Consider the following 25,760-nt stretch of genomic DNA (forward strand, 5'->3'; position numbering starts at 1 on the left):
GACGGGTTCGCAACGCCACTATGTACATTAAATATGACAGAAGCCTTACTCTGCAAAATCCCAAGTTCCATCCTCGTTCTTTCTCCCTTTGTCTTCGTATCCCTTCGGCAGAAGACCTCCAACATGCAAGTATATACTGCTACCATCTCTATCCACACACCTCTCATCTCTCGCCGCCTCTTCCCAAACCTCCAACGCCCTCTCCGCCATGCTAGGCCTCACCCCAACCTGACCCGCACTCTCAATACCCAGTCCCAGATCCTTGAGCATCATCTGCGTCTTGAACCCCGGCTTATAACCACTGTTACTCGGCACCCAATACTCTTTCTGCACATTGGGAATGGGCATGACATGATCGCACATCCAAGACTGACCAGTGCTGTTCTTGATCACGGAGTACAAAGCGGAGGGGTCGAGGCCGTGAGATACGCCTATTGCGAGGGCTTCGGCGGTAGCGAGGAGAATGGTGCCGGAGAGGTAGTTGTTGCATATCTTAGCGGTGAGCCCGGCGCCGAGGGTGTTTAGGTAGAAGGCTTTGGATGGTGGGCCAAGCATTGTGAGGGTCGCCGAGATTCGGGATTCTGGAGAAGCTGAAGATGTTGGTGTTTGCGCTGGCGGTGGGTGGCCGATCAACATCGATAGTGTGCCTGCTTCTGCTGCTGGAACGCCGCCGGATACGGGGGCGTCGATGTATGTACCCATCTCCGCTTCCTTCAGCTTTTGGCCTACTTCTTTTGTGGTGTTGACGTCGATTGTGCTGCATTCTAGCATTACCCTGCTTTGGTCCTTCTTCGCTGCAACCACTCCGTCTTTCTCGTCTAGATATACTTTCCTTACATCTTCCCCTCCTGGTACGATAGATATGAGGACTTTCGCATTTTCCGCTGCTTCGCGTGCTGTAGCGACAATTTCTACAGGGCCGTGCGACGAGTATTGGGTTTTGAAGCGGGAGCATGCCGAGGCGTTGATGTCGTTGATGTAGAGGGTTGAAGATGGGTCTATCTTCTTGCGGATGTTGGCTGCCATCGCGTAACCCATTGCTCCGAGACCTTGCCATTGTTAGTAATGTCTACTAAGGTACTGGGTAAGAATGCTCACCGATGAATGCGTAGCTGTCTGCCGACGTCATGTTTCCAAATGATACCCTATCTTGTGACAGTAGTAGATACAACTTTCTGATACTGTTTCCCCTTCAGGATGCCTCATTTTACAACACTCATCATGTTCCTCTCCATGTACTCGCTGGATCGGCTAGCGTCATTCGCTCCTTGGTGTTTACCAATGCCCCACATCATCCCCTCACTTCCCCAATTGCCTTTCCCCAATACAACAACCTCGGCGTACTACTCCGAAACAGTTGCCATTGAACACGCATAACCTTGCATTTGACGACATAGCATGGTAGTCATGTGAACGCGACGCGACATGTACCCACCCACTTCACACTCAAGTGCCAAAATTTGAGCGCAATCACAAATACCTTCATCATTGTAATATTTCACCATGTCATCAAAGCCCCTCCGGATAGGTGTTATCGGCCCTGCAGGCTTCGGAGGATCCTATCTCACCGTCGAGCTGCTAAATCGAGGCCATTCCGTGATTGGCATATCACGCAACCCCGAGAAAGTAGGAAAGCATCCGCGCTACATTCCCAGACCAGTAGATGTCGACCAAGTCTCGATAGAGGACCTATCAGAAGTTTTTGAAGGCCTCGATGTCTTGGTCAGCGAGTTCGGACCGCATACAGCTGGTCCAGGGGCTTTGCTGTACAGTATGTCCCGCCCGGTTCGGGATACCGGTACCCAATGACTGATCCAAAACAGTGCCGTTCCTAGAATCCGTTCGCAAGATCCTGCTAGCCTACAAGCTACGGCCCGCATCGTACTTCGTCTTCGTCGGCGGCGCAGGCTCCCTCCACGTCCCTGGCACTAACATCTCCTGCGTCGACCACCCAGACTTCTTCCTCGCCTACCGCCGCGCCATCTCCACATCACTAGCGCACATTGCATACATGGAAGAGCGCCTCGGTATCATGGGCACCTCACTGCGACGATACCGCGAAGCCAGGTTAGCAGAGAGCTCGGGAACGACCACAGAAGAAGACAAAACTGTGATAGCAGACTACGAGAAACAAATCCGCGCCAAAGACAACGCGTCCGACTTCATCAAGGCAGGGCGAACGGCGTACATGTTTTTCGAAGACCGGAAGAACTTTGATTGGAGTTTTGTCTCGCCGTCTGCTTTGTATCGTCCCGGGAAGAGGACTGGCGAGTATGAGATCAGCGTTGATGATATGGTGTTGCTGGGGGAGCAGCAGGAGGGCAAAGATGTGTTTGAGGGGAGGTTGACCGGGATCAGTGTTGCGGATATGGCGATTGCGATTGCGGATGAGATTGAGCAGAAGAAATTGGTCTGGAAACATTGGAGTGCCTGGGGAGATATTAGTGAGGATATGCCGGCGCCGGCGTATGTGTTTTTGGATGCTGTGGAGGGTGGTAGTAGATAGGCTCAGGTTAGCAGAAACTTTGAATGAATGGGTAGAAATCTTTTGCTTGCTCGCTCAGTGTTGGTGATTCTTCTTTGGTATCTTGTTCTTAATCATCTCCCCTACACGCTCATCTCCTTCAGATTCTCACTGACTTTAAATGGCGCCTCTGTCTTGCTTCTGATCTCATCCACGGTGACGCCCTTCGCATGCTCCTTCAGGGTCAAACCTTCGACGCGATCGCAGTCGAATACTGCCAGGTCCGTGATGATAGTGCTCACGCACTTTTGTCCTGTGAGAGGGAATGTGCATTGGTTCAGGATCTTCGGGTTGCCCTTCTTGTCGACGTGTTCCATGGTGATGACGACTTTGGTTTGTGTGGGGTTCGCGACTAGGTCCATTGCGCCGCCGATGCCTTTGACCTTTCCGGGAAGCATGAAGTTTGCGAGGTCTAGGAATAGTTAGTGGGACGAAGGGTAAGCATAATCACAGTATAGCACGAACCTCCGTATTGGTTTACTTGCATGGCGCCCAGCATGGCGACGTCTATCCGACCTGATCGGATCATGCCGAAAGACTCGTGGCTGCCAAAAGTTGATGCACCCTTGATCAGAGTCACGGTCTCTTTTCCGGCGTTGATAAGGTCGGGGTCCTGAGCGCGTTAGCCACACTGTAACGCTACTCCGTTATCGCATTCTTACCTCCTCGCCAGGCTTGGGATACCTTCCCATACCCAAGATTCCGTTCTCAGACTCCAAAACGATCTCAGTACCCTCGGGCAGGAAGGCAGGTGCTGCCAGCGGCATGCCGATACCGAGGTTGACATACATGCCATCCTTTAACTCTTGTGCTGCGCGCTTGATAATGCGCTCGCGCTTCTGCGACGACTCTGTCGAGCCTAGTACTTTATTAGCCACGCTCTATCATGTCATCATCCGCAATGACTTACCACCCTCCAGCAGTGCCTTCTTCTGCTCCTCGGGGCTCTTCCAGAAGACCTTCCGCTCTATCTCCTTGCCCACTGTGCTCTTGATCACCCTCTTCACGTATATGCCCTGGAGATGAACGTCTTCTGGTGCGATCTCTCCATCCTCAACGATCTCATCGGCCTCGACAATCGTCATCTTCGCGTTCTTGCCCATTGCTTCGTTGAAGTTGTTTTGTGCTTTGCGGAACTGGCAATTGCCGAGACGATCGGCTTTGGCGACTTTGACGAAGGCGTAGTCACCGAAGATGGCTTCTTCCATGACGTAGGATTTGCCGTTGAACTCGCGGGTTTCTTTGGGAGGGGCCATTTTTGCGATGGTGCCGTCGGTGTTGTATCGTACAGGGAGTTCGCCGGTTTGCACTGGAGGGTGTTAGCTGTGTCTTGCCCTTTTCATCCCAAAGTGTAGATCGCATACCTATTGTTCCATATGCCGCTGGTGTGTAGAAAGCCGGTACACCCGCAGCACCAGCAGCGCACTTCTCTGCGATGGTACCCTGAGGGGTCAACTGCAGACTCAATTGACCCTTCAGGTACATTTGCTCGAACACCTTGTTGTCGCCAATGTAACTCGCAATCATCGTGCCAATCTGCTTCGTCTCCAGAAGCTGTCCAAGCCCAACGCCGGGCATACCAGCGTTATTACTGACAACTGTGAAGTTTGTAAGGTCGCTTCGGTCGCGTAGAGCGTTGATGAGGGTGTTGGGGACTCCAGAGAAGCCAAATCCACCGACCAGAACTGTGGAATCGGACTTCATGTCCTTGATAGCTTCTTGTGCGGAGGAGACGATCTTGTTGATGGCTGGTCGAGAGGCGCTGGCAGAGAAGAATCGCATGCCCGTCGCTGGGCCGCGGCGGCGCGCCGAGAAAAGGAGAGAACGTTGCATCGTGAGGTTCGTGGTCGTGGTCGTGAGTCGCGAAGTATCGAGGAATGAAAGTCAAAGCGATAGGCTTCGAAGCGTTCGACCCAGCTTGAGATGGCACAGATGTTGTTGATGGCGTTGTCCAACCCCAAGGTATAAGCTCAGCTCAATCGACACCAGATTGAAGCGTCAGACTCTCCACAAACCTCAGTGCACAAAGATCGCGTGTAGAGTTGTGGTGTACAGCGGAGATGACGCTCCCCACACGAGCACCACGAGGGCATGCATGACAGCAAATAACCGATTGGGTCAGACCGATGCAAATGCCGTGCCGATGGCGGGTAAGAGCAAAGCTCCACAATCGGAGGTGGATGAGGACTTAGCCGGCCAAGATGCGGAGGTTGCGGCCAAAACGCACGTTGATTGGGCGAAGCCACACGCGGAAAAAGGCAACGTGGAAAACATTTCCAAGGCCAAGCGACCAAAGCTGGCTCACGTGCTGACGCGCCAACGCGTATGCGAAAGGCTGATGGTCATTGACGAGCTGCAGGCACATTTGTCACGGCTGTATCGAATAGTTGGTAGATATGTATTACTATGGACGCTACTTGACAAACCCACCGAGTCGATTAGTACAGGTCGTGTACGATTTGCTTCACTGTAGCAAATGTCAGCTAAAGGATTTTCGGAGAATGGGCGCGACAACTTACAGCTAGCGAAGTCCTTGTGGTCTTTGCTGTGTAGCGCACGCGATGCGATAGCCTCTTCTTCCGCATCACCGGTCGGCACGTTGTACTAGTGGACGTTAGCTATGGCCTCCTCGACATACTTCAGCTACTTACAGCTGTCAACGTGGTCTTGTGTCCCAGCTCTTCGACCAGTCCAGCAATAGCATCGGCAACGACGTGGGAGTCCTTCTCGTCGCTGCCAGTACTTTGCTTCCCGATGTATGGGATAATCCTAGCGATTTGCTTCGCCTCCTCTGGGTTGCTCGCCTTGAAGTGAACCGTCGGTGCGAGACTGAGGCAGCTGGTGATGCCATGCGGAATGCTGTATGTTGCACCAATCGCATGGCCGATGCTGTGGCTGAGGCCGACTCCGCCCGTGTACAGGAAGGGGAAGAGTGAGGAGTAACAAGCAACGAAGAGCTTTGTTCGCACTTCGGCGTCGTTAGGGTTGGCTTTCGATTGCGGTAGGTATGTGAAGAGATCCTTGATAGCTTCCAAAGACATGCGTTTTGTGGGGATCTCGGCGGCAAGAGGGTGGTACATCAGTTCGACTGCGTGGTCCAGTGATCGAATCTGCGAGTGTATCAGAGATTAGTTCTACTTCAGCACTCGAATGGTGAAGAACATACCCCTGTGCTTGTCCAGAGATTCAAGGGTGTGTATACAGCAAGTTCGCCATCGTATACCACAGCTGAGCTTGGTTAGTGCCAATCTCTCTGACCGGTCGACTTCGCACTTACCCTTGGGTACAAGTTCTGGGTTGCTCACAGCGATCTTGTGCTTTTCTTCGGTGGTGAAGCCAGCGTTTTGCGTCGTCTCAGCTACACTCAGTGTTGTTGGTACGGCGATACTAGGAATCCACTTTCCGGTCTCCTCGTGGATATTGTATGCAATAGCTTTGGCTGAGTCAATGGGCGAGCCACCGCCTATCGATATGAGTACATCGCATCCGGATTTGGTCATCAGCGCGGTGGCTTCTTTGATATCTTGGATCGGCCTTGGAATTGTCAGCCTTGCTATTCATATTTCAACGGCTCTTCACATACGCATGCTGTCCAATCTTGCTGAATGTACCACCATGTGCGGATCCGAGTATTTTCTCGATGTTCTTGATCACAGGAGTCTTCTCGTATAGGGATCGACCGGTGATAATGAAGGCCTTTGTAGCACCGAGCTCGGCAATGACATCTGAAAGCTGGCTGCTTGTCCCTGCGTGGACATGTAAGTTTTTTCCTCGATTACTATTCGCAGTCTGCCTACCATTTCCGTATATCATGAGCTTGACAGGCGATGCTCTGTACACTCCCTTAGCGGAGGAGTCAATGCTGCCATTCTGGTATTTGTTCGGGAGCGCCATCGTGTAATGTCTTGTTGGACTCAGTTTGTGCGTGAAAACGTTCAAAGTAAATGGTCGCGTCTGCATGCAAGCTAGATTCGGCAAGCATCATTGCGTTGTTGCCCGAGTCGGCATGGAGGGGTCTCTCGCTCCTGCCCCACACATACACGTCGCCCCGCCACAGCTCTCGCCGCAACCACGATGCGGCACTTTCTCGGCCCTGTGAGATCATACAATAGGCATTCCTGGACCAATGCGACGCGTAGATTATCAGTTGTTGTGCCAAAATGGCGTCCTTTAGCAAAGCCGCGCGCAATGTGCTGCAGAAAAGCCCCAACGATGTAGTTTTACTTTCTGCGGTCAGGTCGCCAATCAATCGTAGTTTCAAGGGCGGTTACAAAGATGCTCATCCAGAAGACATCCTGATGCCGGTGAGTCTCGGCAGGAGAACGCGCTGCACTGTTGCTGAATACAACAGATTATGAAAGCTGCAGTACAGCGAGCTGGCATCGAAAAAGTCGACGTCAACGATGTTATGATTGGGAATGTACTCGCCGAACTGGGCTTCGCGAAGACAGGGCGCATGGCGCTGAATCATGCCGGCTTTCCAAACTCCACGACCTTCCATACAGTCAATCGGCAATGCTCGAGCAGTCTACAAGCCATCACCCACATCTCACACTCGATCATGGTGGGTCAGATTGACGTGGGGCTGGCTGGCGGTGTAGAGAGCATGTCGAGAAACTACAGCTCGCGGGGCATCCCAGCCGATGTCTCACCCACGCTGCTTGGGTCGACCGTCAAAGATGCGCGCGACTGTCTTATGCCTATGGGAATCACGTCTGAGAACGTAGCGGAAAGATACAAGGTTGACAGGAAGTCGCAAGATGAATATGCGGTGCGAAGTCATGGGCGCGCAAGTCGCGCCCAAAAGGAAGGTCGCTTTGATTGGGAGATCGAGCCCGTAACGGTTCAGAGGATGGACGAGGCAACAGGCCAGCCTGCAGGGCACGAAGTCACCAAGGACGACGGCATTCGGCATGGGTTGACCTTTGAGAAAGTGTCGACGCTCAAGCCTGTGTTCGGCGAGAACGGCAAGAGTACCGCAGGCAACTCGTAAGTAGACATGACTCAAAGCCCTCGCAAAGCTGACCTTTCAGATCCCAAATATCGGATGGCGCATCCTCTACCATACTCGCCCGACGTTCGTGGGCTGAAGAACGTGGATTGAAGCCACTTGGCCGCTTCGTTGGCACCCAGGTCAAGGGTTGCGCCCCCGACGAGATGGGCATTAGCCCAATATACGCCATACCAGCACTTCTAAAGTGGACAGGTGTTGAGCTGAAGGACGTTGATATCATTGAGCTCAACGAGGCGTTTGCAAGCCAGACCATTGCGTGCATTCGGGAGCTGGGTCTCGATGAAGACAACGTCAATCCGAACGGAGGTGCGATAGCTCTTGGGCATCCCACCGGCGCGACCGGGGCACGGCAGACTGCCACATTGTTCGGCGAGCTGCTGCGTCAGGACAAAGAGATGGGTATCGTCAGCATGTGCGCGAGTACCGGCTTAGGCGTTGCTTCGTTGTTCGTTCGAGAGTCGTAGTTCCATAGAAATGCGATAGGTTGTGTTGATGCAAATCACGAAAGTGTCGCGCGCATCACGTGCACAAAGAGTCTAGCCACTTCCAATTGCTAGCGCGGAATGCAGAGGCTGGCCGCTTCCGAGCCTGGAGGCCGGCATTGTCTTCCCCACACGATCCATGGATGCTGGCTGCACCCGCGTCCCACACGTCCACCGCTACAAGGCCGCTATGTCTTGTATAGTGCTGGAGCTCCTTTTGGAGCTTCACCTCCCCTTCGTAACTCATTGAGGTGCTGCACCCACTGCAATACACATCATGTTCCTGTTTCGACGCGTCCCACTGCGTGCCATCCCCCGGCAAACCACCCTTCGTCTCCAACGGCGATCTCTCGGCAGCGTGAGCGCTATCGACTCAGTAATCTTCCGTACGCTGTTTGGAACCGATGAGATCAGAAAGGTCTTCGACGACAAAGCGTATATCAATCGATGCGTTGATGCTGAGACTGCTTTGGCAAGAGCACAGTCAAAGTGCAATGTCATACCATCTCATATCGGAGAGATCGTAACATCCAAAGCTCGCGAAGTCGAATTGGACTACGATAGGCTACGTAACGAAACTGAGATCGTCGGCTATCCGATCTTTCCTTTGGTGCGACAGCTCTCTGCATCATGCGGTGAGGAGGCTGGACGATACGTGCATTGGGGAGCAACAACACAGGACATTATGGATCTGGCAAGCATTCTGCAGATGAAGGAGGGCCTCGAGATCGTTGAGCGCACACTCCGCTCCGTCATCAAAAACCTCGAAGACCTGTCAAGAAAGCACCGGGATACGCCCATGGCTGGTCGCACCCATCTTCAACATGCTCTTCCTATCACTTTTGGCCACAAGTGCGCTATTTGGCTATCTGGGTTCCAACGACATCTCGAGCGTCTTGAGCAGCTCAAACCTCGCGCCTTGATGGTACAGTTCGGAGGCGCCGCAGGTTCTTTGGCTTCACTAGGTTCGGGCGATGATGGCATTCGTGTTCGAAAGGAAATGGCAAGAGACCTGGGTCTGACGGATCCTCCGATCACCTGGCACGTCGCCCGAGATGGTGTTGCAGAGATCACCAACTATCTCGCGCTTGTTGGTGGTACCCTCGGCAAGCTTGCCCTAGACATTATCATCATGTCTTCCAATGAGCTCTCGGAAGTGTCAGAGCCCTTTGTACCACACCGCGGTGCTTCCTCAACTATGCCTCAGAAGCGAAATCCCATCTCGAGCGAGGTCATCTTAGCCGCATCGAAGGTCCTGCGATCGAATGCTGGCTTGGTGCTGGATGGCATGGTATCGGACTTCGAGCGTGCTTCCGGCCCATGGCATCTCGAATGGGTGGCCGTCCCGGAGAGCTTCGTTATGGCTGTTGGAGCGCTATACCAAGCTGACTTTGCGCTCTCTGGTCTGGTAGTCAATTCGAAGCAGATGCTCACGAACCTCTACTCCACTAGAGGTCTTATTGTCGCAGAAGCTGTCATGATGGGTCTTGCTCCGCACGTCGGTCGGTCAAAAGCTCACGACGTTGTCTACGAGGCATGCAAAGAAAGCATTGAGAACGACACCAGCTTGTTGGAAGCTCTACAGACACGACCCGAGATTACCGATAAGATCTCCGGCGAAGAGCTGAGCTCATTGTGCGATGCAAAGAACTATCTAGGCTCATGTGGACTCATGGTGGACGAGGTCTTAGCTGCATCCAAATAGATCACATCCATGTCACTCAACAGGGCACAACAACCGCCATGCGTAGATATGAGAGAATCACATTCTGACTGGTTCATCTGAGTCAGCACTATATTTTCGATTGGTGCTCGTCTCAGAAGCAATGAAGAACCCCGCAAGTGCGCCACGTCCACATTACCATGACCTCCATGTGGGAAAGGCTATCATACTTTCATCTTACGAGTTCCACTAACCCGGTCGCGGCCACTATGTGGGCCTCTCACAGCTCCCGTAGCCCAGTTACCGAAACGGAAACCCCGCTATTATCAGGGTCGGGCCCCGCCACCACATACGATGCGCAGGCCGGACCACCCAAGTGCGGCAGATGTCGGCCTAGCATTCCACGGCCATGGATACTCCAATATAAGGCTGAAATCTTTACATGGTAAGCTAGATCACTCCTACAATCATCGTCATACGCTAAACACCATGCAAGACTTCAAAGAACGCCAGCTCGTTACCGACCCCCAAAAGGCATTTCACTTCACCGATCTCCAAAGACTGAAGCCAACGCGTGCAAACGATCCTTACGACTACCAAGCAGGATGGGGAAACCGACATCAGTCTGAGGTCATTCCTGGCACTCTACCTGTCGCTCAGAACAACCCTCAAGAAGTCCGGTTTGGACTTTACACTGAAGGCATTACGTATTCAGCGTTCGCAGCTCCACGTGCACACAACTTCAGCACTTATATGTACCGGTGTCGACCAGCGGCTGCTCACAGTACGTATTGCGGCAAGTTCTCGCAGACATTGGCTAACATGTGACAGAGGGTTACGTTCCTATCGAGACAAAGTCCAACATCACAAACTGCTTCTTGTCCATCAATCCCAAGGTCGACACGCTTCCCGAGCAAGCAGAATGGCGTCCGTTCCCACTGCCAAAAGACGACGAGAAGATTGACTTCGCGGATGGCCTGCATACTCTCTGCGGTAGCGGAGACCCAAACATCAAGGAGGGTCTTGCGCTATACGTGTATATGATTAACTCTAGTATGGAGCAGCGAGCGTTCTGCAATACCGACGGTGACTTCCTCATCTGTGCCCAACAGGGTAATCTAGATATCAAGACAGAGATGGGCAAGATTTTCCTACAGCCCGGTGAGATCTGTGTCATCCAGCGCGGCATCCGCTTCTGCCTCAATCTAGCACCGGGCACGCCAGTGGCGCGTGGCTACATCACAGAAGTATGGGGCTCTATGTGGGAGCTTCCTGATCTCGGCCCACTAGGCGGCCACGGTCTTGCCAACCCTCGCGATTTCCTCTACCCGGTGGCTGCTATCGATGATGATTTGCACGTGGACTGGCAGATCGTCAACAAGACGAACGGTCAGCTCGTGGCAATCCAACAAGATCACAGCCCCTTCGACCTTGTCGCGTGGCACGGCAATGTCGTACCTTACAAATACGATCTGACGAAGTTCTCGTCACAGAACAGCACATCCATCGACCACACTGATCCTTCGATCTTCACAGTGCTCACAGCTAAGTCCCGCGATCCCATGACACCACTCGCAGACTTCCTCTGGTTCGGCCCAAGATGGGATGTTGCAACCAACACGTTCCGGTTACCATACTTCCACCGCAATTCCGCGTCAGAGTTCCTTGCCTGTTTATACGGACAAGGTCTTGGACGAAGCGACGACTTCCAGCCCGGCGGTGGTAGCTTCGAGGGTGGCCACACGCCTCACGGTGGATTCCATGAGGGATACCAGCATGGCATGCGGATACACGAGAGCCAGCCCGAGAAGATCCTGACTGGTAAGTTGATCCCATCGCCGAGAAGTCGAACACATGCTAACAGACACTTAGACCAATTAACCATCATGGTCGAATCAAGCCGTCTGTTCCTCTTTACCGAGTACGCTCGAAAGGGCTGCGGAACAATCGAGACTCACGGTACCGACTACAAGGTCTGGGATGCTCTTCCAGACCGTTTCTCCGCCAACAAGAGAGCCCAGGAGTTGCTTGCCCGGATCAAAGACGACAAGATCGCTGAGAAGAAGAGACTTGCACCATACTACTTTGGCGGCTTTTCACATGGCGCAAACACCAGCGATACGGATGGTGTCCACGCGGAGGAGCTCAAGCAATATTTGAGCCCTCGGTCCAAGACCAACGGGACGAACGGCGTTCATGCATGATTGGGTCTCTATTTCCACGGTCTTGAGAGTTTGTAGGCGTTTTAGCGATGTAATTTTGCATTCTCCGATACTACATGTACACGATAATTTCAATTCGACACAATGAGCATCGCAAGCTTTGGCATAGCGAACTAGAAACGTCTGTGCATTCACACTCCATACCCTTTGCCGACCCCACAAGCGTCATGTGGGGCAGGAATCTCAAGAAGTTATGCTCGTGTTCTTTAACATGACTGTGTGTTGGCATGGCAGGTCTGGAGTAAGACCATGTCGTATTCTCTTGGAGCTGTCGCGAAAGCGGCTCAACGCGCGCACTTTCGACATGCGGCTAATCGGATCGCGAGTCGAACGTCGCAGACATGGAGGAGAGACATTGCGACGAAGAGCGATGTAGACAAGCAGATGGTTGAGAAACTACCTTTGGCTGGCATCAAAGTATTGGATATGACGCGGGTGCTTGCAGGAGTATGTAAATGTTCCCGTGATTGCAGACCATGATCGCTAACATCAAGTAGCCATACTGTACACAAATTCTTGGAGACCTGGGGTAAGCAGTAGATGTAACCTCATAAATCACGTATGCTGATGAGCGTTCAGAGCGGATGTCATCAAGAGCGAACACCCTACTCGAGGCGACGACACGAGGTCTTGGGGTCCACCAGATGCGCCCTATACCGATGGCATCGAACGTCAATTCCCTGGTGAAAGTGCATACTACCTATCCGTAAGTTGTGCCAGCGAGACCTGTTCTTCATCATGCTAAGTCAACACAGGTGAATCGCAACAAGAAGTCGGTCGGGCTCGCTTTCAACAATCCCACCGGCATCTCCATCCTCCATAGACTAGCCCAAGAATGCGATGTCCTCGTCGAAAACTACCTCCCCGGATCACTCGCCAAGTACCAACTCGACTACGCGACGCTTGCGAAGCTCAATCCCTCTCTAATATACGCGTCTGTCACCGGCTATGGGCAAACTGGGCCATACCGCGACCGCGCGGGCTACGACGTGATGGTCGAGGCTGAGATGGGCTTGATGCATATTACTGGGGAGCGAGATGGTCCGCCAGTCAAGGTCGGTGTAGCGGTGACGGATATCATGACTGGGATGTACACTGCGATCGGCATACAAGCAGCGTTGTATTCGCGGAAAGAGACCGGCTTAGGTCAGTGGATCGACGCGAGTTTGAGCGACGTGCAGGTATCGGGTTTGGCAAACATCGCCAGCAGCGCGCTGGTGACAGGGAAGGGCGATAGCGGACGATGGGGAACTGCACATGGTAAGCGCATACATGAATTATGTGCCAGAATGGCGATGCTGACTCCACCACAGCAACAGTAGTACCCTACCGAGCCTACAAGACAAAAGATACCAACATCGCAGTCGGCGGATGCAATGACCGCCTATACGGCATCCTCTGCGACAAGCTACAGCGTCCAGAATGGAAGACCGATCCCCGCTTCCTCACGAACGCACTACGCGTCAAGCATCGTACCGAGATCGACACGCTCGTAGAGGCCGAGCTCATGACCAAGACAACGCAGGAATGGTTGGAGATCTTCGAGGGAAGCGGCATGCCATACGCGGCTGTCAACGACATCAAGGGCACGGTCGAGCACGAGCACGTTCTTGCGCGTAATATGATCGAAGAGGTTGAGCACCCTGCTGTAGGCAAGGTGAAGCTTGTCAATCATCCGGTCAAATATTCGAGAGCAGAGCCGCGGATCAGGAGTCCGCCGCCGTTGTTGGGTCAGCATACGGATGAGATATTGAGGGACGTACTGGGGTACGACGAAGCTGGCATCAGAGAGCTGAGAGAGAAGAATGTAGTCGCATAGACGGTGGCGTAGTAATCGCGTACCCATTATTCCAAATTCCCATAAAGACGCGTCCAAAAACAAACAACTAGAGTACCAAGCGCGAGCACACACGTCCTCACATGATTCAGACAACTTCATCTCCGAGGTCCGATTCTTCCGACGCATTGGGACACAAACTGTCCGAGAGTCAGCCACCGAAATTTCCTGAGCCGCGTGTCGATTGTCAGCAAAGTGACGTTTCGCGTAGGCCCCACATCTCACCGGAACGCCTGGCCCCACATGCGCCATCGCCATGCACCCCACAACGTCCTTCACGCGACGTGCTCTTGGCCATATCGCGGGTGTATTGTGCCCTGCATGTGCCATGTGGTCTGGATATTGCAAGAGCCGTTCGTGTGGAATCATGGAGGTAGTGGGGATGGGAGGCGTACTGGTAGTGTGGTGGATGGTGGAAGGGCTGCATGGCTGGTAACGGCATGCTGAACGCGTGAAAGTCCAGATTGTATTGAGTACGTGTTTTCAAGATGGCGTCCAAGAGGGTTACCGTCGGGAATGGCAACGATGCAGCACCACTGCCTTTCCGCTATCAGTTTGCTGCTGGGGCTGTAGCTGGGATATCGGAGATTTTGGTAATGTGAGATTGTCTTGGTATCGGAGGTCAGAAGCGAGTGCTAAGAGTGTAGATAGGTATCCGCTTGATGTAGTCAAAACACGAATTCAACTTCAGCATGGCAAATTTGTCGATGGCGAAGGATACAATGGCGTTCTGGACTGCTTCCGAAAGATCATTCGCAATGAAGGTGTATCAAGACTATATCGTGGCATCACTGCGCCTATACTGATGGAGGTGCCCAAGCGGTATGACTTGCGTTCATGTCTTCGTCGATTGTGACTGATTGAAACAGTGCTATCAAGTTCTCCGCAAATGACTCCTTCACGCAGTTCTATCAACGCCTCTTCTCAGCCCCGAGCCTGACCCAAACTCTCGCCATCCTCACCGGTGCCAGCGCTGGCGCGACCGAGTCTCTTGTTGTCGTTCCCTTCGAGCTCCTCAAGATCCGACTTCAAGACAAGACATCCGCGTCACGCTACAATGGGCTGCTCGACTGTCTTGTCAAGGTAGTCCGCCAAGAAGGTCCATTGGCGTTGTACAACGGCTTTGAAGCCACGCTATGGCGACATATCGTATGGAATGCCGGGTACTTTGGCTGCATCTTCCAGGTACGAGCTCAGCTGCCTGCCCCGGCAACCTCGAGCAATCCAAGAAGGCAGAAGATGGGGAACGATCTCATAGCAGGGTTCGTAGGCGGTGTTGTAGGGACAACGTTCAACACACCACTAGATGTTGTCAAGAGTCGTATACAGAGCGTTGCCAAAACGCCTGGTGTAAGACAAAAGTACGCTTGGGCGTGGCCGAGCTTGGGGGTTGTTGCGAGGGAAGAAGGGTTCAGAGCGTTGTACAAGGGCTATGTGGCGAAGATCTTAAGGTTTGGACCTGGTGGTGGCGTATTGTTGGTGGTGTATTCCGCAGTGTTGGACATGTTCGCCAAGGTGGCATAGACATCCTCGTGTTCTGAAAATGGAAGTATCGGTGCCAATGATCTCCGATTTCCCGTTCTGCTCAAGATGATGTGCTTCGCTTGCCTATTTTTAATGTTGATATCGGAGTTTTCAATACACCGCCGAAGGCAGAGAGTATCTAACCATGGCCAACTGCATGCCCCTGCGTATTGACCAAACATCCAATACTATACAGCCTCACAATCTCTTCGAGCTAGGCAAAGACATGTCGCAAACTTGCTAGTACCTGGCGCTGTGCTTGTGGCGATTCAGTGTCGATTAGTTGATTACTTATCTGAGACGCCATTGTCTGATGTGCGACCCTCTAGCGGAAGATTGACGCAACGAAACGCAGCTAGCCGATATCCAAAGTAGCAATTGATTGATTATACGCACCAGATCAAGCAGAACTAGCCACCTTAATGAGGCGAATGAGACAGTGGATGATTCCAACAACGGTCAGCAGTCAGGGGAGGCCCCACTAGCGTACGCCTCATAGTCCCACATGCGAGTCGATCCGGGGTTGGTGTAGGACGAAATCCTTCGAGAAGTCTGGTAATTTGAGGGCGATTCAAAGGAGCATTTACCTCGTCATCCAACGGCCGTGATAAGGCACGGAGCGATCGGTGGTGCTAGGAGCTGGTACGGTGTTTGGCGATCAGATGAGGGTCCCGAGCGCCGGAGGTATCTCCAAGCGGCGACTATGGACCACCAACGTAAGGATCAGCTGTAGTCTTCGGATGCGCAGATGTGCGCGCGGCGCAATCTGCAGCAGCAGGATTGCAGGTTTATATGCATTTTGTAGATGAGTTGAGATGAGCCTATAATGCTTAGGCCGAGTCATGGTCTTGCTTTCCCCCGCAGCCGCGATCGCTTGGCGACCGACAGCACCTGCAGACTCCGGCCTGCGAAGGGTCCTCCGATCATCAGCCAACACATCAAATCTTTGCGACGAGCGACATGGCGTTAAAGCAGTGCAGCATGTGCGATCGCACATTCACCAAGTGTACGTGGCTGCCGACCGCGTGTAGAAAGTGTACTGACCCCGATTCCAGTAGAGCACGTGAAGCGGCACGAGCGGTCCCGTTCGTCCATCTCAAACCTCCATCATCAGCAGTGAGCTAAACACCATCTTAGACACACGAGAGCGCCCCTATGAGTGCCCGACATGCAAAAAGCACTTCTCGCGCAGGTGAGGCCCCCAATGAAAAACCTCCGTACTAGCGTCCAACCTCTTCATATAGCGATGTCCTGTTTCGGCACTGCAAAGGTCATGCGCAGAATGCGATGAACCGGATGAAGAGCAATGAACAACAAAACACCAACGACCCGCAAGAGTTCCGACACAACTCCATGGACGAGAATCAAACATCACGACCATCTGCCTCACGGAACGTAAACGGCCCGACTCCAGCACCAACACCATTGATCCGCGAAGACTCCAACTTCTCGCCCATGTCCAGGAGGAGAGAATCGCAAATACCGCAGATAAATGTGAATAACCACTACAATGCGCATCTATCACCCCCCACGGATGGCCGTCATTCTTCATCGCGGTTACAACCGCCGTCACCCGGTGAGGACCGGATCGAAGCGCTGATCAACGCGGCCCAACATCTGGAGCCTGGAGCAGACACACCCTGGCGGTCGCCATCGCCTATGATTATTGCGCGTGCCGAAAATGTTCAAATGTCAAATCGAAATCCCCATGAGAGCATGGGTCCACCTATTGACCCAGCTATGGAAGCCCTCTCGTTCTCGCCAGCCGGTCATGTCTCAAGTTTGGACCAGTGGGCTTTCGAACTTGTTCAAAGCAACAACCCAGTCCCCAATCGCACTCCTGCAGATGCGTTACAAACGTGGCTGTTTCCGCTCGAGGGCGATATGAACACTCCCCAAGGATCGCATCACCTCGGCGTGGAAGGCTTTTTCGAGCACGGAGCATTCCAAGCACTCCCAGAAAACCAGGCCAGTCCATCGGGCAGCAGTGTTTCAATAGCAAGCAGAGTGCCGCGAGAGCGGTTTCAACGAGTCCAAAGTTGTTGGCCCTCACGGAATCGCAAATCCTCCCGGCTTATGCCCGATCTGTGGCAGAACCTTGTAGCGTGCGAATGTACCAACATACTGTCGGAGGTCGGCTCTGGAGCTATGGAGACGCCTATGAGCGAAAGGGAGCGACGGAACTCGCGATGGGGATTGGACGAGGAGTGCAGAGGCAGACTTCAAAGCGCCTTGCACAACCTACCGGCATCAAATCCACCAAGATCCGAGTCATATGGCGACACGGCATCTTCAAGCGGTGATGCAGCAGGAAGTCCGAGCATCGAAGGTGTTCAATTTCCTCCTGCCGAGATCTTGGACATCGCTTTAGAGATGTATCTCTACTACTTCCACCCAACCCTTCCGATTATCCACATTCCGACGTTCTCTGCAAAGAATGCGCCACGGCCATTACTACTTTGCATGTGTCTCATCGGCCTGAGTATTCTTGGTACCGCAGGTGCAGCCAAGTTTGTCACTCGCACATTCCCGGTAAGCAACGCGAGAGCTGTACGTCTCACATATACTGACCCTTGATAAGGCTGTGTTACAACTCGCGTTGGCCGAGCTACAGACCCTTCCAACAACAGATCATCCGCCGCATCGGCAAATGCGGATCATTGCCACTAGCTTGCTAGCCTTGAATCTAGCGTCTATCACTGGAGTAGGTAGTAATCATCGATCATGCAGGTCATGAGCTAACGTTCGTGCAGCGGAAAAGCCGTATTGCGCAAGCTGAAAAGATGTATGCAGAGCTTATCGGGGTATGTGGCCATTTGTACTACGCTTTCGAACGTCAGACTAACATTCGTAGTTTGCGCAAAGTCAAGGTCTATTCTCCGCCAACGAGGGCGTGAAGATAGATCCTCTCTTGGATGAGATGATCGACATTGACTCAAAGTGGAAGGCTTGGTCAAAGGTCGAATGCAGCAAACGCATCATCTTTGGTCTTATCGAAGCAGACTGCTGGTGGGCAGGCTACCTCTCGACAGCCCCAATGATTCGCCCGGAGACAGTCCAGATTCTGCCGCCCTCAGATTACTCGCTCTACCATGTCAACAGCGCGGCGAAGTGGTTCCATCTCGTACAGCGCGGTGCGAGGATACACTCACAGAGGATAACACCATCGTTCCATCCGACCCCGGGCCTAAAGCTCGACGCATCAAGCTTCCGATCATTACTGACTCTCCTGTTACTACGCATCTACGAGAGCAATGACAGGCTTGCTCCCGCGACAGGAAACCAGAAGCAGCTCGAGCCTTGGCGGATATACGCCGAAGATCCCCGGAGTCGAGATATCCTTCCCTTGCTGGTGAACCTCTCCGGCTCTTCAATCGATGCGCTTCGCACTGCGGATCTGAACTCTGCCGTCCTTTGGCACGCCTCCTGTATGGTCCTTGGAGCGAACATACGCTACTTCGAACTCGCAGCAGGACGCTCCGGTCCCGAGCCTGCCGTCAACGCTCTGGAAGACATTTCAATGTGGTGCCAAACACCCAGCGCGAGAAGGAGTGTGTTACACGCTGCGCACATCTACAAGCTGCTCTTCGACCGCAAAGTCAGTGACATTGTCAACCCTCACAGCGTAGTTGCGCTGTTCCACGCCGCCCTCGTCCTAGGCCTATACATCTTCGCTCTTCCACCAACAGACAACAGACCCATGAGCGACTCTTGCATTGAGCTCCTCGACCTTGTAGACTGGATCTCCGTCGGCCAACTCGGTTTCATCGATACCCCACAATCACCCATAGGATTCGGCGACGCCACCCAAGTCGTAAACTTCATACACCGCGGCGGCAGCTTCAGCATAACAGGCATCGCACTCGAAGGCGGCTATCTTGCTGCTCGCCGTACTCTGCTCCATTGTTCAGACCTCATGGAGGGCATGGGTCGGTGGAAGAGCAGGACGTTCAGCCAGATATTACATATCATGAGCGATGACCTGACGGATTATGACGGTCGCGGCAACGACGATGGGGACGATGAGGTTGAGGGTGATGGGGAAGAGGGCGAGAGGAATTCTCGGTGACGGTTAGCGTCCTCTTCTCAGCAGTGTCTTTCAATTACTCAATTGCAAGGCCTGTGGGGAAGAGGATGATGGAGAGAAAAAAGATATATTGGTGGTCTTTGATTGTGATCAGAATTAGTTCGGGACGCTTCAACAGCGTGGTATAGAACAGTACGGAGGGTTTGTTGGTCCAGGAAGGTGTACACGATTTGCATTGGGTGGCGTTTGAGTCGCATAGTAACGGTGTTGCACAGCGACAGGCAGAGTTAGGATGCGGATCCGAAGTTTCGAAAAGTAATGTGTTTCTCATGGCCATCTACTTAATATATCATACTTCATTCCAGCCATGCAGCGCGCGGTTTTCTCCTATTGTTTCCATTCTCTCGAGAGAAAATTATGGATGCTGTGCTCGAGCGTACCGCTCGCACTTTTCCCATCGCAAAGTGAGCTCTGGTCGCCCCAACCTAATCTACACCTTCAGTCCGGTCAACTTCTCAATGAGCATATCGAATACTTTGCTACTGCAGTCAACGATTGATGCAGCAGTAGCCCAGAAGACAGCCGCTGGTATCATGCTGATGACAGTGATGAAAGTAGGGTATTGTGGAAGACTGGCGAGCTGCTGCTGTTCTGGATCAGATGTACTATCTGACTCCTCAACATCGGCATCATTCTCCTCGTCCTGCTCGACAAGCAAGTTTGATCGACGTGGCGAAGGCAGTCTGGACTGCGGGCGTTGTAGGTCGATCCATTCTTCTATCTCGGAATCCGCGGGATCAGATGCGCTTTGGAGGAGTAAGGTCTCGTCTCTGGCCCTCGCAGGAGTTCCGCACATGATCAAGTCGCCAGCTGGTCCGCCTTCCATCACAGTCTCTATCGGTGCAAGATCCATGTCCCTAAATCGATCTAGATTTATCAGCTCCCTCTGCTCCGCCGCTTCCTCCTCTTTCACTCTAGCCTCCCGCGATAGGTCGATAATTTCTGTCGGCGAAGAGGCACTACGGCGACTCTTGTGCGGCGTCCTGTCTTTGACTTGGTGAGAATCAAAGTAACTGGGAATGTTCGTCAAAGGCGCGTCTGGTGTACTAGCTGAAGGCGCAAAGTCGATGTGTCTGCCGTTGGGAGTTTGGACGACGGCACGTGCAGGGGAAGGGAAGGCGATGAACGAGGTTGACACTGGTAGTGCATCTTCAGACGCACGGCGGACGTTGTAGGGTGATATGCGCGCTCGAGGTCGGTCGCTGTAGGCTTCAAGGGACTGTTACATATTCAGTATACGTCGATCGAGTTCTCCATGGTGGGTACTCACACCAAGCGCACTAGTGGCCACCTGTTCATCTTCCACAGGGTGCATCCCAATATTTTCTTGTAGATTTTTGAGATCACTGCCCTCATCGATAGCTAACGCCTGGCTTGACACACCGTGGTTTAGCACGTCGGTGTCAAAGACGCCGTCTGTCGCAGCAATCGCTGATGCGCGCTCTTGCTGGCGACACTGCTCTTCCAAGTCTTTCTCGATCGAAGCGCGACGAAGCTGCAGCTTGCCAGGCTCATAAGGCGTGGGCTTATCGTGGGTATAGAAGCTGCTGTAGTCCTGGACAGGTACAAGTGGTGCTGTCTTACCAGGAAGATTCATAACATCCTCGATCGTGTCCCCATCTTTCTGTCCGCCTGTACTCGAAGCATCCTCTTCATCGCTTAGTTCCATACTTTCGTCTTCGTCTTCGTAGCCTCCCTCTCGTTCATCGCCAGAATCGAACACCTTCTCCTTCTGGGCGACCCGCTCTCCCGCGAGGCTACCAGTAGGTGTCGCAGTGAGATTGAGCTTCCTTGCCGGTGTTTCGTCAAAGTATGACGATGCGGAGAGAGGTGAAGGGCTACGTACGTCATGAAGAATCTTTTGGAGGGTGCGGCAATCGGCTGGGGAAAATTTGGAACCCCGTGAGCTGGTGGGTGTTGAGCTAGAGCTCATATTGTCGTCGCCTTGCAGAGATTGGCTATCGTTTAATGAGGCTGGTCGAGGTGATGTCGAAGGCATCACGGTTGGCGGTGGCTGCGGACTATCTTGGGTCTTGTTGTTTGGTGACGACATGATAAACACGTGGAATAATACGTCTCTGGTTGAGGTAGTCGCGATCACAATGGACGGCGACGACGAGGTAGGAACGAGGCGTGGGGTGGGAGAGCACTGGTCTAAGTGGACGCGACAAACAACGAACAAGGGCGATGACGAAATTAGGACAAGGCAAGCACGTCTGAACAGAGTTGAGATGATGATAACAGGCGCACGCGATAGCCAGATCAGCATACCTACAACCTAACACCTTCCTCACCAACACGTACACCCCTCAATACGTATCCATCCCTCCTAGCTTCAGCCGCTTCTCTCGAGATCGTCTCTTTAGTCTCCTCACTGCGCGCCCTCCATCTCACCATGTACGGCTTCGCCATTGTCGTGCTTCCGACAGCATCAAACGCTTCATCGCTAGTATCTACCTGCACTTCATTTCCCTGTTGATCTAGCGGCGGCAAGATGTCGAAAGCCCATAGCAGTTTCGCGAGCACGATGAACATACTATTCTCGGCCAGATGCACGCCCGAGCAGATCCTGCGGCCCGCACCAAAGGCCCAGTGATCGCGGCTTGCAGCTGGTCCGGCTGCATAGTGTCCGCTTCCATGAGGGTGGTTGAGATATCGCTCAGGCTTGAAGCTATGGGGGTCCTCGAACACGTTGGAGTCGTAGTGTATCGGGTATTGTTGTAGGCATACGACTGACTTGGCAGGTATGTGGGTACCCTTGTAGGTTATAGGCGCAGTCGTGTAATGTGGCGTACCGATGTTGGTGACGGGGCGTAATCGCAGAGTCTCTTTGACAATGGCGCGGATATAGGGCAGTCTTGGCTCGTCCTCAAATGTCGGTGATCGGGAAGACGGAATGACACCTCTGATTTCGTCGATTGCTCTCTGTCGCGCGTCTGGGTTCGCGCTGAGGTAGAGAATAGCAGTGTTGAGTGCCGCGGATGTTGTCTCACTCCCAGCTTCGATCATGCTACCAGCTAGGAACGCCGCCTGCAGTTCACTTATACCTTGCTTCTCGTAATCGCTCTCGATGACTATAGGCGTAAAATGTCAGTACATGCTTCACGTACATTTCCTACAGCGACATCACTCACATTGCTTGACGAAGCATTCAGGTGCTTGTTTGGTCTCCATCTGAGTCTTGAGTGTACTCCAGAAAGACATCCACAAATTGGCTTGTTTGTCAAAGTAAGGTTTGACGCCCTTACGCCACCATTGTAGTTGCGGGGGGAGCTTGCCGAGAAACGGAAGCGTGTCTGCTAGGTACGTCCCTGGTTTCGCGATTGTGGAGAAGTCGTTCATTATGTCGTAGATACCGTGCACTTCGTCGCAATCCTGCCACATGTCAGCATTGATATTCTCATGTGTTCAAATGCGCTACTCACCCATTCTGGAATGCGTCGCCCATACGTGCTAGTCATGATAACGCTCACAGTGTATCTTCGGATGGCCTTGTAGCTAACTCCATTCCCTTTCGCTGCATCTGCACCCTTCAGTATCTCCTCAAGCAACATCTTCGCCTCAAAATCCTGACTGGGCTTGAACGTCGCACTGACAGCAGGTGTCAAAAGCTTATGACTGATGCCTCTCAGCTTCCTCCATTCGGGTCCGTATTCCATAAACAGGAAACGCATGCCACCACCAAGTGCATCGCCAGATACCGGCAACGGCGTTCGAGAGCTTGTATGGGCAGACTGTTTATCCAGAATCTCCTTACATGCTTCGGGAGAACAAATCATGTACCAGTCGTTCCAGCCCAGACGGATTTTGTAGACCTCGCCATACTCGCGAGCCCACGCAGTGATTTGCTGGTGCGGTTGCTGGCCCAGTTGATGTGCATTCCCAAGAACCGGAAGGCCAGCAGGACCTGGGGCGACCTTCGTTCCAGTTGGTGGTCTGTTGTTGTATCGCGTGTACAGTATAAAGCCCAAAACAGATAACAGGAGTAAAGTGATGGTGTACATGTGGGGCTTCTTGGAAAGGACACCCTTCAAGGAGCATGTGAGAGGAAATTTGAGCAGAAGTACGAGCGAGTAGTACGTCTAGCAAACGTCTTTCTTAATGATCGGACTTGCGCGGATATGCCCATGGTATATCAACGTATCGCGAAGCGTAGAGTGTTTGATGCATGATCATGCAGGTTCCCCACATGTTCGGGTGGATGAATCCTACCTAGGTACCCTTTGCATACGTAAAGCGGGAGAGGGGAATGCGGAGTAAGTCCTGGAGCCATGCTTGTGAGCTTGTGAGCTTGTTTGGACATGTACGTTACTCCAACTTCCGACGTATTCGGTCCGTGTACAACCTTGGAAGACTTCGAGTTTGGTGTTGGGGAAGGTCTCGAGGTCTCGTAGCGCGTACTTCCAAAACTGCGCGCCGACACAAGCTCGGCCGATATCCGTCGCGTAGTCTTCACCACCAACCTTGGAAGGACAGGTTGCGTACTGCTAACTTTGTCTACACACTACCTCCATTGCGATGACATGCGCAGGATGATAGATTGTCTCAGGTAATCAGAGTGCGCGACGAAGGCCGAGCGACCCTGGATCCGCAATTTTGGCAGTCCTTTAGTCAGCCGTCCCTGTCGGCTCTTCGTAGCCACCGAGCGCATCCATCGTTCCTCCAGGCAGCCAGAGAATCGTGATTCAGGCGCGCAACAAGCCCACGAGGCGCGTCATAGAGTTCATTTAGCTCTTCGTATAAAGGCTTGCGCGTATAATCTCATAACTGACGTCGTAGGATATGCTTACTCGTCTCACAGCTCGCACGCCTTTGCGCTTCCTCACATCCAGCCTGTATCTGTCGAGTCTGCGCCCGTCGAATCTCCAATCGCTGAACGTCTCGAACACATTACCGCGCACGATGTCTACCTCTACCTTCACCCTCGACCCTGCAATCTTCAACAGGACATTATACAAAAAGATAACGGACATATGGTTCCCTGGCGTCGACACCAGCGGCAAGGAGTTTGACATGAGCATCGCAAAGCGCTGGTTCGCAGGCAGTCCTGAAGAGCGACTTGCCCTCGACGGCCAATGTAGAGATGTCTGTGGCAAAGCCCTTGAAGCTATTGGCCCAGAGAAGTTCCCAGAAGCGAATGCGCAACCTTTTCTAGAGGAGATTGCGCGCGTTGCGGAGGAAGAGAACAAGGCAGATGGCGCGACAGGAGAAGACGCTGCGTGGACAGCACTCAGCTTCGCACTTCTGTTAGATCAGATGCCTCGCAATATCTACCGCACAGACGAAGGGCTGCGCCTGGTGTATGGGCATTACGATCGCATGGGCGATGCGCTCGTTCGCAACCTTCTATCCCCCGCATCGCCCATTGGCCGCCCCGACAAACATCCTGCGCTCCGTTTCTCTGCCGCGCATAGGACGTGGTTCTACATGCCGCTCATGCACAGCGAAGATCTGTCCGCACACGATCTCGCCGAGGAAATCATAGCGGAGTTCGCGCAAGAACTCGAGGGGTTGGACGGGTACAATGGCTCGAAGATGTTGATTGAGAACTACCAGAAAGCTGCGAAGGAACATAGGGATCCAATAGAGCTGTTTGGTAGGTATCCGCATCGAAATGCTGCCTTGGGTAGGGTTAGTACAGAGGAGGAGAGGAAGTTTATGGAGGAGGGCGGCGCAACATTTGGGGTTGCGCAGAATCAGAAGGGTAATACTGCGAAGTCAAATGGAACGTAGATATAGTAGATGCTGAACTATTGCTATCCTCGTCATGGCCTTCCAATGTGTGTGTATGCGTCTTCGAGGTTTTTCTAGTTTAATGTCCTAGTAGTCAACACAGACGTAATACTAGATTATAATCGCAATGTAGGCATTCTCTCTGTCGCGAGATCGAGTATCACATCGCTACGCACTAAACATATCAAGTCTTAACACGTTATCGTACAACTAAGTTGATTTGCTAAACGGGTGCATGTGTATCTGTCAACCCACCACTCCAATTATCCAACTAGTCTACCTAATAATGCAAAAAGAGTTTCTGCTGCCATTCCTGGTCCTTCTGCCACTACCGGGTAGTGTAGAAGAGCAAAAAAGATGGGTCTTACCGCGACTCGAACGCGGGGCCTCTCGCAAGCTGTGCTTGGGTTTACCCCTTGGAGATGTTAGGATTTGAAAGGAGCGAATTATGTGTAGGTCGACTTACTAAGCGAGAATCATACCACTAGCTGTTGTACGTCAGAATTTGTTGGTCGGAAGACGAGTGCTTGGTACATACACCATAAGACCAATTTTGCTGTTGCAGCTGTTGATGGAGGGATGGCAAATTAGTAATCTTATAATCTTAGCACAATTGGTCTGGCCGCATCTTGCAGCCCCGCTCTGCATCAACAACCCACAGCGATTGTGAAGTA

At 52.7% G+C, this 25,760-nt stretch overlaps 13 protein-coding genes across 13 annotated transcripts; 8 read left to right on the forward strand and 5 right to left on the reverse strand.

The window, feature by feature from the left end:
• Nucleotides 1–45: 45 nt before the first annotated feature.
• Nucleotides 46–1,129, reverse strand: J4E85_011435 (uncharacterized protein; the record flags this gene model as incomplete). Its single annotated transcript, XM_051475638.1, has 2 exons — nucleotides 46–1,049; nucleotides 1,099–1,129. 2 exons carry the CDS (start codon nucleotides 1,127–1,129, stop codon nucleotides 46–48), a joined length of 1,035 nt encoding a protein of 344 aa, XP_051320531.1.
• A 374-nt stretch (nucleotides 1,130–1,503) lies between these two features.
• J4E85_011436 (uncharacterized protein) lies at nucleotides 1,504–2,506 on the forward strand (the record flags this gene model as incomplete). The annotated part of the gene is made up of 2 exons (XM_051475639.1): nucleotides 1,504–1,771; nucleotides 1,824–2,506. 2 exons carry the CDS (start codon nucleotides 1,504–1,506, stop codon nucleotides 2,504–2,506), a joined length of 951 nt encoding a protein of 316 aa, XP_051320532.1.
• A 101-nt stretch (nucleotides 2,507–2,607) lies between these two features.
• On the reverse strand, nucleotides 2,608–4,357 carry J4E85_011437 (uncharacterized protein; the record flags this gene model as incomplete). Its single annotated transcript, XM_051475640.1, has 5 exons — nucleotides 2,608–2,936; nucleotides 2,990–3,137; nucleotides 3,187–3,383; nucleotides 3,435–3,833; nucleotides 3,889–4,357. 5 exons carry the CDS (start codon nucleotides 4,355–4,357, stop codon nucleotides 2,608–2,610), a joined length of 1,542 nt encoding a protein of 513 aa, XP_051320533.1.
• Nucleotides 4,358–4,962: 605 nt separating this feature from the next.
• On the reverse strand, nucleotides 4,963–6,418 carry J4E85_011438 (uncharacterized protein; the record flags this gene model as incomplete). The annotated part of the gene is made up of 7 exons (XM_051475641.1): nucleotides 4,963–4,991; nucleotides 5,044–5,128; nucleotides 5,176–5,634; nucleotides 5,691–5,752; nucleotides 5,802–6,058; nucleotides 6,108–6,270; nucleotides 6,322–6,418. The coding sequence occupies 7 exons, from the start codon at nucleotides 6,416–6,418 to the stop codon at nucleotides 4,963–4,965; spliced, it is 1,152 nt and encodes a 383-aa protein (XP_051320534.1).
• A 266-nt stretch (nucleotides 6,419–6,684) lies between these two features.
• On the forward strand, nucleotides 6,685–8,002 carry J4E85_011439 (uncharacterized protein; the record flags this gene model as incomplete). Its single annotated transcript, XM_051475642.1, has 3 exons — nucleotides 6,685–6,828; nucleotides 6,876–7,513; nucleotides 7,558–8,002. 3 exons carry the CDS (start codon nucleotides 6,685–6,687, stop codon nucleotides 8,000–8,002), a joined length of 1,227 nt encoding a protein of 408 aa, XP_051320535.1.
• Nucleotides 8,003–8,297: 295 nt separating this feature from the next.
• Nucleotides 8,298–9,725, forward strand: J4E85_011440 (uncharacterized protein; the record flags this gene model as incomplete). The annotated part of the gene is made up of 1 exon (XM_051475643.1): nucleotides 8,298–9,725. One exon carries the CDS (start codon nucleotides 8,298–8,300, stop codon nucleotides 9,723–9,725), a length of 1,428 nt encoding a protein of 475 aa, XP_051320536.1.
• Nucleotides 9,726–10,172: 447 nt separating this feature from the next.
• Nucleotides 10,173–11,887, forward strand: J4E85_011441 (uncharacterized protein; the record flags this gene model as incomplete). Its single annotated transcript, XM_051475644.1, has 3 exons — nucleotides 10,173–10,467; nucleotides 10,515–11,504; nucleotides 11,556–11,887. 3 exons carry the CDS (start codon nucleotides 10,173–10,175, stop codon nucleotides 11,885–11,887), a joined length of 1,617 nt encoding a protein of 538 aa, XP_051320537.1.
• Nucleotides 11,888–12,154: 267 nt separating this feature from the next.
• Nucleotides 12,155–13,724, forward strand: J4E85_011442 (uncharacterized protein; the record flags this gene model as incomplete). The annotated part of the gene is made up of 5 exons (XM_051475645.1): nucleotides 12,155–12,352; nucleotides 12,403–12,434; nucleotides 12,485–12,611; nucleotides 12,661–13,165; nucleotides 13,219–13,724. The coding sequence occupies 5 exons, from the start codon at nucleotides 12,155–12,157 to the stop codon at nucleotides 13,722–13,724; spliced, it is 1,368 nt and encodes a 455-aa protein (XP_051320538.1).
• A 506-nt stretch (nucleotides 13,725–14,230) lies between these two features.
• Nucleotides 14,231–15,266, forward strand: J4E85_011443 (uncharacterized protein; the record flags this gene model as incomplete). Its single annotated transcript, XM_051475646.1, has 3 exons — nucleotides 14,231–14,335; nucleotides 14,434–14,564; nucleotides 14,612–15,266. 3 exons carry the CDS (start codon nucleotides 14,231–14,233, stop codon nucleotides 15,264–15,266), a joined length of 891 nt encoding a protein of 296 aa, XP_051320539.1.
• A 1,287-nt stretch (nucleotides 15,267–16,553) lies between these two features.
• J4E85_011444 (uncharacterized protein) lies at nucleotides 16,554–19,335 on the forward strand (the record flags this gene model as incomplete). Its single annotated transcript, XM_051475647.1, has 4 exons — nucleotides 16,554–17,798; nucleotides 17,848–17,970; nucleotides 18,020–18,070; nucleotides 18,121–19,335. The coding sequence occupies 4 exons, from the start codon at nucleotides 16,554–16,556 to the stop codon at nucleotides 19,333–19,335; spliced, it is 2,634 nt and encodes an 877-aa protein (XP_051320540.1).
• A 448-nt stretch (nucleotides 19,336–19,783) lies between these two features.
• Nucleotides 19,784–21,286, reverse strand: J4E85_011445 (uncharacterized protein; the record flags this gene model as incomplete). Its single annotated transcript, XM_051475648.1, has 2 exons — nucleotides 19,784–20,572; nucleotides 20,624–21,286. 2 exons carry the CDS (start codon nucleotides 21,284–21,286, stop codon nucleotides 19,784–19,786), a joined length of 1,452 nt encoding a protein of 483 aa, XP_051320541.1.
• A 338-nt stretch (nucleotides 21,287–21,624) lies between these two features.
• J4E85_011446 (uncharacterized protein) lies at nucleotides 21,625–23,357 on the reverse strand (the record flags this gene model as incomplete). Its single annotated transcript, XM_051475649.1, has 3 exons — nucleotides 21,625–22,427; nucleotides 22,488–22,728; nucleotides 22,779–23,357. 3 exons carry the CDS (start codon nucleotides 23,355–23,357, stop codon nucleotides 21,625–21,627), a joined length of 1,623 nt encoding a protein of 540 aa, XP_051320542.1.
• Nucleotides 23,358–24,255: 898 nt separating this feature from the next.
• J4E85_011447 (uncharacterized protein) lies at nucleotides 24,256–25,086 on the forward strand (the record flags this gene model as incomplete). The annotated part of the gene is made up of 1 exon (XM_051475650.1): nucleotides 24,256–25,086. One exon carries the CDS (start codon nucleotides 24,256–24,258, stop codon nucleotides 25,084–25,086), a length of 831 nt encoding a protein of 276 aa, XP_051320543.1.
• Nucleotides 25,087–25,760: the final 674 nt, after the last annotated feature.

Source organism: Alternaria conjuncta, assembly GCF_024043145.1.
Source record: "Alternaria conjuncta strain BMP 0040 chromosome Unknown scaffold_35, whole genome shotgun sequence".
NCBI classification, from domain to species: Eukaryota; Fungi; Ascomycota; class Dothideomycetes; order Pleosporales; family Pleosporaceae; genus Alternaria; species Alternaria conjuncta.